This window comes from Carettochelys insculpta, chromosome 9, assembly GCF_033958435.1.
Source record: "Carettochelys insculpta isolate YL-2023 chromosome 9, ASM3395843v1, whole genome shotgun sequence".
Lineage (NCBI taxonomy): Eukaryota > Metazoa > Chordata > Testudines > Carettochelyidae > Carettochelys > Carettochelys insculpta.
In genome coordinates, this window is record NC_134145.1 from 4,406,270 (window position 1) to 4,419,104 (window position 12,835).

The following is a 12,835-nucleotide window of genomic DNA, read 5'->3' on the forward strand; positions in this document are numbered from 1 at the left end:
TGATTAGCTGTTGCACTGGTCAGTTTCCAGGCTCCTGTGAGGGGCACTGAGAGCCTGACTCTCAGCTGTGTCAGGGACAACAACCTGACTCTCACAGCTCCTGACAGCAGTGGGGAGCTGGGAACCAGGCGGCAACCTGGCTCCCTGCTTCCCTCTGCTGGCAGGAGCCAGGAAAATGACCATCAACATGCTGGTCATTTTCCTGGCTCCCGCCAGCAGAGGGAAGCCAGAAGCCAGGCTGCTGCCTGGTTCCCACCTCCTCCAACTTCGGTGAAATTTGAGTTATGTGAGGTTGCCCAGGAATGCAACCTTGTGTAATGGGTCTACTGTATTTAGTTTCACTATACAGGTGGCTCTTCCCTTGTCTGGCACTATACAGGCTGCTCTTCCCTTGTCTGGCACCCATGGGACCAGAGCAATTCCAAACAAAGGAGTTTTCCAGACAAGTGGTGGTCAATGGTCTTGGGTCTCCTCTGTCAGCCTCACAGTTTCCAGGCCACTCCCAGCACCACAGCTTCCCATTCCCACAGCTCCCTGGCTAGCTCCTGGCTCCCTAGATGATTCCTGGGAAGCTCCCCGGCTCACAGCTCTGTGGCTGGCACCCAGTCTGTGGTTCCCAAGCCAGCTTCCTGCCAGACCCCCAGCCCTGTTGCTCTCCAACCAGTTCCTCAGCACTCACCGCTGGCTCTCCAGACACTGGGGCCCACTGGCTTCTGCTCCCCAGTTACCCTCTTTCTCCCCTGTAAGAGCTCCACCTCCCCACTCCCACAGGCTGCAGCAGGATGCATGTCTTGTCCCTGTCCCAGGACACTCCGGTCCTGCAACATCTGAGGCCATGCCAGATAACAGATGTTGCCGGACAAGAGAATTCCAGATTTAAGAGGTTGAACCGGTACTGTACTCACGTAAAAACATTTACTTATGGTGGTTACAATGCCAGTTATTTGAGCATTCGGGCTGATAGAATGCTGGATATGAAAGAGTTTATTGTATATCTATTTTCTTTTAGCTCATGCCCTAGCATTTTGGAAAATCAGGTCTCCAGGCCAGAGGAGCATAGAGAATTGTTTTAGTGGAATGCAAGCCTTATTCATTCATTCATTCACATTTTCTCTCTCAACACATGAGCCATATACGATGCCTGTTTTCATAATCAACTAGCAAGGTGCAGCTATAACTAACACAGTTCATCTCAGCATCTCTTTGGTTCTCTTTTTTATCTTCTCATCGCAAATATTTTTGCATTGCTTCCCTACCTCTTTTTGCTCTCAATCACAACAGCAGCTAGTCTTCAGAACACTTAATATTGCTGGCATAATTTTGTTAATTGGAACATTACTGGAGAGACGGACCCATGTTCATATAAAAAGGAATTTGAAGAGGGACAATTTATTTCATACTATATTGTATCAATTTTAACACAGATTTAGACTGAGGCAAGCACCCATGTGGACTTCCTTAAATTACATTTTAAAAATTGCTTTTATCAACTTAGTTTGAGTAGTTTACTTACAGATTTAAGCTAAGTATAAGCCATTTTGAACACTGATTTAAGAACATCCAGCCATCCAGGGGCATGCCCAAATTTAAACTGGTTTAAAAACTTTAAGATTTTTGTCTACACTGCCAAGTTTAAAGCTTTAAGACAGCAGAGTGATCATACAAGTACTGGGAAAAAGTTTTCCCAGCACTCTAGGTAAACCACCTCCGTGAGAAGAGTGGGTAGCAGTCTTGGCAGCCTGTTTACACTGGGGTTGTACAGCGCTGTAACTTGCTGTGCTGAGGGGAGAGAAGGGTTCCACACCCTTGAATAAGAAAGTTACAGAACCATAACGTGCCAGTGTAGACAAGTCTTAATTGCCCTAAGGCCTTGCACTGGTTTAACAAGCTTTGAACACAAGGCACTTTTCAATCTTTGCTGTGACAGGCATTAATATTCTAATGTTCCTTCAGCCTTTACCTAACAAGAACACCGTCACCTAAAAGTCACATTGAAAATTAAATGCAGTCAAGTAGCACTTTAAAGACTAGCAAAATAGTTTATTAGGTGAGCTTTCGTGGGACAGACCCACTTCTTCAGACCATAGCCAGACCAGAACAGACTCAATATTTAAGACACAGAGAACCAAAAACAGTAAGCAAGGAGGACAAATCATAAAAAGATAATCAAGGTGAGCAAATCAGAGAGTGGAGGGGTGGGGGGGAAGACCAAGAGTTAGATTGAGTTAAGTATGCAGACGAGCCCCTATAGTGACTCAGAAAGTTCACATCACGCTTACTCTCTGTTACTACTGAAAATTAAATATTTTCTACAATATTTAGAAGAAAACAACTAACCAAAGGAAAATAAAGTTGCTATCTTGTAAATGACAGGAAAACATTTTATCATTTATTTTTAACCAGCACAGTTTTACTTTCTAGATGTAAACATAATTAAAAAGCAATTACTAGTTGCAATATCATCCTGCAGTCCTTTTAGAAATTGCTATAGAAACTCACTTCCTAATAGTACACTAACTCATCTGGCTTATTAGCCAACAGGTTTCATTTTTAACTCAGAACTTTTGCTTTTTAAAAAAAAAATAAATAAATAAAAAATCACACTTCTGCAACACATCACTAATTTTAGAGACAAAATTTACTCCTAACCAGTAGCAACTTAGTATTCTCTAATGTAGAATAACCACATTGCTGAATCCTAGCTTCTGGCACAGATGACTATCTACAATTATAGGTCATTGTGAGTGTGTCCCACATCTGGAGCCGCACAGGTTCAGCTCTGACAACAGGGTATGTGCACCAGCATTCAGTATTTCTCAGACACTGAAACATTGGACCACCACTGTTAAACTGGAAAATATAATGAACAAATAGTTCATGCTGTCACTAGACTTTACACTTCCCTTCTAGACTTATTTTGTATTGAAACTGCAGTCATCCAAGGAGGGTTCAAAAAACTACTGACCTATTTCATGACAGGACGATGTAACTACTAATTTCAACAGGCTGCAATTAGCAAACAGAAACTCCATAAACTATGAAGTCCAGCAAACTGCAGAAAACTTTCAAGGTAAACAAAAACTTTGTTATAGGCTTTTGTCAAGCAAGGTGGCTCCTACAGCTACTAGGCTCTCTCGTGAGCAGAAGCTGCTTGTTCCACAATGATAAGCTGCCCCCTTGCTTAACCAGTCATTTGTTAAAAATCCACGAAGACCGGCTGCTTGCTCCACACCAGCCCCCTTCCAAAGGCTGACTCTCAACATTGAGGCTCAAGAGGAAAGAGCGTCCAACTACTCGCTGTCCAGCTCCTCTCATCCCCACCGTCCTCTCCAGAGCTCCCCCACCCACAACTCCGACTTCCCCCAGGACAATCCAGGGGCAGAAGAGGGGCCTCGATCATCACCAACCCGACAATCGCCCCCTCCCTCCTGGATACTCCTTCACCTTCTCTAAAAATCATTGTCCTTCCCCCGCCCCCCGCCGTTCCTCTCGCTCCAAACCCTGCCCCGCCCCCAGCACGGCCCCGAGCCCTCCCCCCACTCCGGCCCCGAGTCCTGCCCCGCCCCGCCCCCCCAATCCGGCCCCGACCCCGATCGCCCCCCTCCCCCCACCGGGCTTGACCCCCCCCCTCGCTCCGGCCCCTACACGCAGCCCCAGCACTGCCCCCCCGCCCGCTGCAGCGCTTCCACTCCCCGCCAGCCCCGCACCGTCCCCCCGGCGGCTGCTGGGCCGCCCGCCCCCGGCGCCGAGGCAGCGGGGCCCCGAGCCCGCAGCCCAGGCCGGGCGCGCTGGGAGACTCCCGGGACCAGCCCGGCGGCCCCCGCTTCAGCGCCGGGAATGGGAGCCACCCGCGGCGCGAGCGAGGCCCTCCCCGGGCAGCCCGTCCCCCGCGGGGCCCCGCACTCACCGGCCAGGCCCCCTCGCTGCCTCCCGCGGCCCCAACAACCATAACAAAGCTCTGCCCAAAATGGCTGCCCGGCCCTGCCCGGCCGGGGGCCGGAGGGGCGGGGCTGGCGCGTGGGGGACACGCCCACTCGGCGCGGCGCGGCGCGGCCTGGCCGCGCGCCTGTCTCCTCGCCCTGCGCGGGCTCCCCCGCGGCCCGCTCCGTGGGGAGAGGCGGGGGTGTGTGTGGGTGGCGCGCGCTCGCCCGGCGACAGCTCCCTGCACCGCGGCCAGGCCGTGCGCGCAGCCCACCCGCGCTGCCCCGAGCCCCCACCTCCAACTTCGCGCTCCGCTCTGTCTGTGTTTGTCGCGGGGTGGAGGGGCAGCGACTCCCCCCCCCCCACACTCCAGCCAGACTCCAAGTTCCAGGATGCCCTGCGCCACTGCCTCGTCCCTGGTGAAGGGGCCTCGCCGAAGTGCATCTTGGGATTTGTAGTCCCCGCCGCTTAAAGGGAAAGGCCCAACCCTTCTGGTAGGAAGTAATCCTGGAAAGCAAACAAGTGCCGCTCCCCTCCATAGCAGAGAGGAGATTCAGTGTCGGAGTGGACAGAGGGGCCTTGAGTAAAAAATGAAATACACATCATCATCATCATCGGCAACCATGGGCTCAGTACCCATTGGTGTTCGATGCCTCCCTCGCTATTTCCTTCCATCTTTCTCTGTCCAGTGCGGAGTGGCTTAGTTTCTGTAGACTAGCTGTGCACCAATCTAATATATCATCTACCCATTCTCGGTGTGGTCTGCCTCTCCTATTCGAACTGTCCAATATGCCAAATACCAGGGTCTCGAATTTTCATTTGTCGTTCATTCTGCAGAAATGCCCGAATAGCTGTACCTCCCGTTGTATAACCTTCTGCAGAGGGTTGTCTTTCTCCGGTATCTTCCTATAATTCCTCACTGGTAACCCTCTTAATCCATCCTATTCTCAGGATCTTTCTATAACAACTCTTTGAACATGAATATCCTTGTCCTCAAGTCTTTCATTACCACCCATGTCTCACAGCCATACAACATCCTGCTGAACATGTTTTCAAGATGCTCAGCTTTGTTTCTAAGCTCTAATTGCTTTGCTTTTCCAGATCTTATCCATCACCTTCAAACTCGCTCTTGCTTTCGCTATTCTAGTCGATATTTCCTTCTTACCAGACTAGTCTGTAAGTCTAGTCTATAGAAGGCACAACAATGGCTTTAAATTCATGCAGAGATGCTTCACCATGAACCCAGCAGCAGTGAAATTATGCCCCAGCGATGCTTTCTGCAAAATGCAGTTGTAGACCAAGGAGGAGGAGTCTTTAGCTGCAGGAATGTTTAGTGTTATCCACCAACATGTTCTACAAACCATATCTAACCTGCACAGAAACAAGTGGATAGTGGCCCAGCAAGGACTCGACTTTCATCATAACTTCTGCAGAAAAAGACACAGAAAGGTGATCTCCCAAAACATGCAAATAAGTTAAGGGAAGATGAGCATTGTGTGGCTCAGAAGCTGTTGTCACCCTGGCCGGCAGAAGTTGATCCAATAAAAGACATTACCTCATCTTCATTGTCTTTCAAATACCTTAACTAGTTAGTCAATATCTGGGTAGCACTCTGAATACATAAAAGCATGTGAGCTAATTGTTACTGTAGCTGCTCTGCAAAGCTGGTGCTTACCTATTGTATTCCATATGAATTCTGTTTACTCAGCACTGCTTGCAAGTGTCATTTAAATAAGTGAGACTAGAGAACTAGGGTGTCACCTTCAGTAGCATCTCCCAGGCCAGAGACTCTGATCCTGTACACACATGCTTTATCAGACTCCGAGCTTTCTGGGGGAGGAGCTTTTTGAACTTTTTGACAGTGCTGGTGGTCTGCATGTCGTCAGAGGGACTACTTATAAGACTTGGTGTATTATCACCTGCCTGGAATTATCTCAGACAGGGCAGTAACATCCCCTGCCACCTCTCCCCCCATTCCTTCTCTCCTATTTGATTGGTCAGTTTTTATTGCAATTTTTTTTTGGTCCTCTGTACTTATATATATCAGTCTGTACTGGAAATGAAATTGATCTGAAGAAGTGGGTCTGTACCACGAAAGCTCATCACCGAATAAACCATTCGTTAGTCTTTAAAGTGCTACATTTCTGTTGCTTTGCTTTGCCTCCAATCAGGCATTTTCCAGAGCGGCGCTCATACATCTTCGGATTTATTGAGTCCAAACTCTCCTCCCGGTAGAGCTGATGCCTTTCAGCTCTGTCACTCCCACCCACTCAGGGCAAAGGGGACTTTCTGGCAGGCCGGAAAAGGAAACCGGCGAGCCCGGCAGTGAACAGAAAGCCTGGGGAGCTGGCGGAACTAGAGTGGATGGCTTCGTTGTTCCGGGCGGGGGGCGCGTGGCCACCGCACACCGGAAGCTCCGGGCCTTCTGACGGATGGTGCTGCTGGTCCTCTCGAGGGGAAGCCGCGTGCGATTGCCTGGGGCACGTGAGTGGTTTACGGGAGGTGGTGGGGCAGTGTGTGGGCGCCCCCGCCTTTGCAAGCAGGGCTGCATTTCCTGGAGCTCGCTGCGGGGAGAAGCGACACTTTGAGCAATGCCAGGAAACGCTGACCCAGGCTGCGTCCTCTGGCTACACCCACACCGTCTTTGTTATCGTTAATTACGGCAGCGCAGGGGCTTCTTCGGTTCAGTTCCCGCCTCTCCCCCTGACTTTCTCTGGGCAAATCAGTTATTCTTTCCTGCAGTGCCCCATGTTACTCCTTGGGCTTTATTGGGTTTTTGTTTTTGTTTGTTTTTAACATTTTAAACTTTTAATTTTTACAGTGATGACCCCATGTTTGGCTGGAACTTCAGGCTGCTGCTGTGATGCACAGGGGACCCATTTAAAACATGTTTGCTGGTGTTTTTGGAAATCACATTTTCGTCCCTATGTTAACTTTTTGTAATAAACAGTGGTAACATCCCCTAGAAACTTCCAGCCTTTAGAGGATTTTTGTGGAATTAGTGGCTCTAATTTGTGACTCCGAGGCTGACTTGTAATTCTAGCTCTATCATCAACCACCTGTATGGCTTTTGCAAAGCATGTTTTGCAAACCTTGTCAGTTTCCCTATCCATAAACTGGCACTTATTTGCCTGCTTCCGAGGCACTTCGAGATACACTTACACCTGGATCTGGCAAAAAATGCATAATGAATTAATGGTCTTAACTTGTAAAGTGATTTGATTACAAAATGCCCTGTAAAAGTTTAATATAACTAATTGGCTATAGCCATACAGTAGCTGTAATTAGCTGTACAGTAATAAAAACTAAGAGGTATAGTCTCAATCCGCTTTCTCTTATAAAACAAAATGATTTTCACTCTAATACAATAGGGAAAATAAATTGCTCTAGTAGCTTGCTTTAAGCCTGGAAATTCTACACACTATAAATTCACTAAGTGGCCTTTTCTTTTTCATCTCTTCATAGGGCCTTCTACTACAGCAGATATGTTTTACCTTGTACAGCGATGTTGTTTCCAAATACCTTTAAATGTAAGTTTCTAATGCATTATCAACTTTATCCTGAAAGTGTTTTTTAAAAATGGGAGGCAAATCATTTTGGGTATAAAACACCGGTGGCTCACATTTTGCAACAGACTGGTTTAATTTTTATCATAGTGTTTTCCAGAGGAACTTTTCTAATGTTTGAAGTGTGTACAGCATTGTAAGCTGTTTTCCCCTGATTTTATTTCCTGGTATTGATCCGTAGCTCAGCCATAAGGCTTTAACATAAGCATACTGAAATATTTTGCCACTGGTACAGGACAGCTATTAAAGGGCCAAATCCTTCCTTCAGTTGTGTATCTGTAACCACACTGAAGACTATGGGATTTCATGGGTGGAACTATGGACAGAACTTCCTCTTCACTGAAACTGCTGTAACATCATGGTGATGATAGGGTCTCCACACTATTAGCTCACAGCCTGGCAAGTATTTTTAAAATTGTGTAGCTGCTCTCCTTTGAATATAAAGGCGGCAGAAAGGTAGTGTACTCTTCCCTCAGCAACTTCAAGAATTTCAACTTCTGTTTGAGGGTCTCGGAGCAGTCACAAATGTTTATTGTAGGTTGTAGCATTTTAATTACGATGAAAGTGTATAATCTTTCGTTTATCCAAAGTTCTAGTCAATTAAAGATAAGGTATTTTAAAAGAACAGTCACAACACTCTAAAGACTAACAACATAATTTATTGGGTGATGGGCTTTTGTGGAACAGACCCCCATCTTCAGATCAGAGTCTCTCCCATGAAAGCTCATCACCTAAAAAAATTATTTTGTTAGTATTTAAAGTGCTACATGTCTGCTTTTTTGTTTTGATAGAATAAGACTAATGGGGCTCGCTCTCTGTCACTATTCAAAGTATTTTAAAAGAAATTTTTGAAGTGACTGTTTCCTTTCAGTTGCTCTGTAAGCTCTCCATGAGATCACTGCGTTATTTCCCTGCTCATCACAGAAACCTCACTAAGGAGGGCTTGAATTCCTAGTGTGAAAATACAAGTGAGGAAAGCTTTCTGAACTTCCTTATTCACCCTAAAGCAATAAAAAGAGCACAGAAACAGAATATCATAGCAGGTCACAGCCATGTCAAAAATCATAGAGGAGGGTTATTTCTGTGACCGCTGCACAGTGCTTGCTCCTCTTTGTTTTGGAATGTAGTGAAGCAGCCCATTCTTATAGAAACACCAGTGATCCTTAAACAAGAGGGGTCAAAACTTCTTTAAAAAGCCCCATATACATACTACAAAGTCCCACTGTGGAAATCTGCAAAGTTATGTTGTAGTGAGTAAATAATTAATGCTCCAGGTTAACAAGTACTTGATCAGAGGCTCCTAATTTTGTAATTGCAGCTCCAGAAGTTGACCATTCATAGACATCTACAGTATGGATGGAAAAAGACCATTTGCTGTTCTCCGTTCTGTCTCTCTCCACCAGCACTTCTTTCCCATCCCTGGAAATCTCAGCACTTCAGCCAGGCCTCATCCTTTGTAATCAAGGCCCAAGGGTTCCACTGCTCTACCTGTTGCTTGAAGAAAAAGAAACCACAAGAACCAGAGCCCAAACAACTAGGGCTTTTGCGCCACGATATGAAGTCACTAAAGGACTCGCCAAAGCCTGCTCTTCGCCTGGGCCTTGCAGGGCTGATTCCATTTGTTTCTGTGCCTCTGATAATGGCTGCCCAACAGACCTACCACCCTGAGCTGGCATTTGCTCAGATTACATATGGGGCCTCTATAGTCTCTTTTCTAGGAGGTGTCAGATGGGGATTTGCTCTCCCAGAAAATAGCCCGGCCAAGCCTGATTGGATGAACTTGGCGAACAGTATAGTTCCTCCTTTACTTGCCTGGTATGCTATACTTTTTAAAGATGATCTCACTTCAGCTGCTATCACAGTGATATTTGGTTTAGGGATAGCATTACATTATGATCTTGCCCTTCTTCCTACTTACCCAAACTGGTTTAAAGCCCTGAGGGCCATACTAACTGTGGTGGCAGTATTATCATTGCTAAGCACCTTAGCCCTTAAGAATTTTTATCCAGAGAAGCAGCTCTGTAACAGTTCAAGTAAACCAAAGTGAAATGTAATGAGCCAACAGATAAGATTTTTTTTCTGTCAAGCCCCAGTTTTGTATTTATTTGTAGCGGCAGTAAAAGAAAATGCTGAACTTCTCCTGGCTTGAAAACCTTGAATGGAAATCAGAAAATGGCAGCTTGCAACATACTTACTTTAGGGGTAACAAGTTTCCAAGCAACTTAAGCAGAGAAGGATTTGCATATACATTAGTCATTTGCTTTAGACTGTTTTCAAGGCCTGTATGAATCTTCCCTTATTTGTACAGCAAGAACCCAGTCCTGTCTGCATCTTTGGGTTTACAGTACTAAGTTTAAATATTTGGGAGTAGACTGAGCTCCTCGTGTACTATGAAAAATGCTCATTAAAACAAGGGTGAGTCAGAAGGCTTAATTATAAAAAGTGTGCTGAGCCCTGGGTGAAAGAAACAAGCTCATAGCTATTGTAAAGGGTAGAAACCTTGGGATGAAAGCACTTCCTGACCTAAATTCTACTGAACAAAAAATATACACTAAACATGGCAATCAAATCTTTCACCATTTAATAAAAAGAACAGATTTAAAAGATCAGAAAGAATGGACAAGAGATATGGTTAAAGTAAAAAAACAAAACACTTTCATGGCTAAAACTCAGTTTCAATGTTATACAAGTAGCCTGCAAACTTGGCTGCATTTTGCCAGTGTTAAAGCATCTGGCAGCTAGCCAGGGCTTATTTACTTGCGCACCCGCACCTATGGCTTCTTGCAGCTCCTATTGGCCACAGTTCATATTTTCCAGCCAATGGGACCTGCAGGAAGCAATGGAACCATGTGCAGTTTGGGCTGGTTATTGCTCACAGGAGTTACATATTTTATCTGAGATTTCTCACCTATAGTCAGGTCTAGTTGCTCTGTTTCCAGGCCCCAATGAGCCATTCTTCATATTCTGAAAAGATACAGCTGCTGCTTTCTCATCTTCCTGATGGATGCCAGAATGGTTTTCTGCTTTTGCTTACATTTTCCAAAATCTATTGTTTGTTTAAAGAGCCAGAACGGCTTTCAGAACATGTGGGTGTCATCTTCTTTTGTGATCATTAAGTGGTCTCCCATGCTCATTCAGGTTAATAGCTTTGTTTATATTTGTGTATGTACTTTTCTTTGCTCTTTCAGGCATTATCTGTCTTACCTGGAGACAGGAAAGCAGGTGAAACAACATTCCTTTGTCTAGGACAAACTGGGGTTGTGCATTGCTTGCAAAACAGTGTTTAAGAATCTTTCCAGCACACAGCTCTGATTTTTAATACATCATCCCACAATGATGACTTGTGTTATGCATTTGCATATACCAGCGTACTTGATACCTTTTAGATATAGAACCTATGTCATATTTTATGAGTTATGGAATGGTGTGTCTCTTGCAAGCTGGCATTGCTCCTTGGCTCCTAAAGGAGATGCTATGCATGTTTTTTGCACAGAAATCTAGGTGTAGTTCTCTAGTAAGGGCTCAGCAACTAGACCAGAATGATGGTGTTTTTGTTTTTTTTTGGCAACTCTTCAACATTTGAAAATTGTAGATGCTTTGAAATAGATTGTGTATTAAATACACCAGAGAAGTATACAATAGACCCCCAACATACACAATTTTGACTTAAGCGTTCCTTACTTTAACACGAGTCGAAATTGTGAGTGAAGGGGAACCGGGAACCAGGTGGCAGCCTGGTTGGTGGCTCCTCTCTGCTTGCAGAGCCGGGAAACTGACCAACACAGCAGTGTTGGTTAATTTCCTGGCCCTAGCCAGTGGCAGGGACCTGGGAACTAGGTGGCAGGCTGGCTCTCAGCAACTGTCAGGGTCAAGAAACTGAGCAGCCCAGTGCTGGTCAGTTTCCTGGCTCTACAAGTGGAGGAGAGTTGGGAAGTAGGCTGCAGCCTGGCTCCTTCTGACTTGCACAAAATTTGAGTTGTGCCTGGTTGTCCAGGAACACGACCTGTGCAGAACTTAGGGGTCTACTGTCATGCATACTTCTCCATAGCAGTCTTCTCATGCCCCTTATTCCTTCTCTGCTCAAGTAAGGCAGAAGATTAAGTGGGTGATGGCTGTCTTCAACTTAATGGAGTTTCAGTTGTAGCCTAAAGCTAATATTCTTCAGTAGAAATCCACGTATTTGAAAAGTATGCAGGATGGGTATTTACAGGTAAGCCGCAAAGATTTTACCAACTACTAGAGCCCAACAAAGAAGGGAATTAAGGGATGATACCCAATTGTATAACTTGGCAGGACTGCATTTTAACACAATTACCCTCTACAGCCGCCACCTGAAGACACCAAATGCTTGTTCCTTTTCTGAAGGGACAGAGAAATATCTACCACAGCGATGAAACCAGCTGATGAGCAAGATGATAGCTCCTTGAGAAACATGAAATCTTGCCAAGTTGCCAGATCTTTAAGAATGCCATCATCTTCCCTTATATAGCATGAATTAGGTATATACACTACATCTCTTAACCTCTATAATTTTCTGAGGAAGTTCCGTTCAACTTTTGAACCATCAACTGCACATGTTGGACATAGTAGAACATTTCAATTGCATGTTGTTTGGGTGTACAGGTAATAAAATTAAGTTTTCAAATTAAACAAAAGCAGAGTTCCTTGTTGCACTCAACATGGTGACTTGATAAACCTACTGTATAAACGAGCTACATGGTAGCATAGACTGGTATGATGGCAGTTGGAGTTGTCCTACCTCTTATATTCAAGACAAGGTATGTGGTGGCAGATTGCAAACGTGTACTGTCACCTAGCAGATAAATTCTGGTACAACAGAAATGCCTCTCTGACACCAGACTGAGGGAGATAAGGAGCCAGCAGAAGCAACCATCACTACTATCCCATGCTTCTCATCCATGTGGGGACTAATGATACTGTGAGGTATGATGCTGAGCAGGTCAAGAGTGACTTCAGGGCTCTGGGGGCATGGGTGAAGGAGTTTGGGGCGCAGGTGGTATTCTCCTCAATCCTGCCTGTCAGTGGTAGGGGCCCAGGCAGAGAGAGGTGCATCTTAGAGGTGAATGCCTGGCTTCGAAGATGGTGTTGCCAGGAAGGCTTTGGCTTCCTTGACCATGGGATGCTATTCCAGGAAGGACTGCTGGGCAGAGATGGTGTTCACCTTTCGAGGAGGGGAAAGACTGTATTTGGACACAGACTGGCTAACCTAGTGAGGAGGGCTTTAAACTAGGTTTGACGGGGGCAGGGGAGCAAAGCCCACAGGTAAGTGGAGAACATGGAAACCTGCGTGATGGGTCAGAAACGGGAGGCAGCATGGGCAACAATGT

The 12,835-nt window shown here is 45.8% G+C and overlaps 2 protein-coding genes across 3 annotated transcripts in view; one reads left to right on the forward strand and one right to left on the reverse strand.

Moving 5' to 3' along the window:
- GPBP1L1 (GC-rich promoter binding protein 1 like 1) overlaps positions 1–4,007 on the reverse strand; it is a 46,436-nt gene extending 42,429 nt beyond the window's left edge. For both annotated transcript variants that reach the window (XM_075003133.1, XM_075003134.1), the window contains exon 1: positions 3,908–4,007. The gene's annotated coding sequence lies outside the window, so the exon portion shown is untranslated. The remainder of the gene's footprint in view (positions 1–3,907) is intronic.
- A 2,293-nt stretch (positions 4,008–6,300) lies between these two features.
- On the forward strand, positions 6,301–12,554 carry TMEM69 (transmembrane protein 69). The gene is made up of 3 exons (XM_075002600.1): positions 6,301–6,405; positions 7,387–7,451; positions 8,806–12,554. Exons 1-3 carry the CDS (start codon positions 6,354–6,356, stop codon positions 9,532–9,534), a joined length of 846 nt encoding a protein of 281 aa, XP_074858701.1. The 5' UTR covers positions 6,301–6,353; the 3' UTR covers positions 9,535–12,554.
- The last annotated feature ends 281 nt before the right edge of the window (positions 12,555–12,835 follow it).

Bases quoted from the DNA above. Each gene is read 5' to 3' on its own strand.
- TMEM69 (XM_075002600.1), top strand. From the start codon at position 6,354: ATGGTGCTGCTGGTCCTCTCGAGGGGAAGCCGCGTGCGATTGCCTGGG. The intron at 6,406-7,386 runs GTGAGTGGTTTA...ATCTCTTCATAG, and splicing joins CGTGCGATTGCCTGGGGCAC to GGCCTTCTACTACAGCAGAT. The intron at 7,452-8,805 runs GTAAGTTTCTAA...TTGTAATTGCAG, and splicing joins GTTTCCAAATACCTTTAAAT to CTCCAGAAGTTGACCATTCA.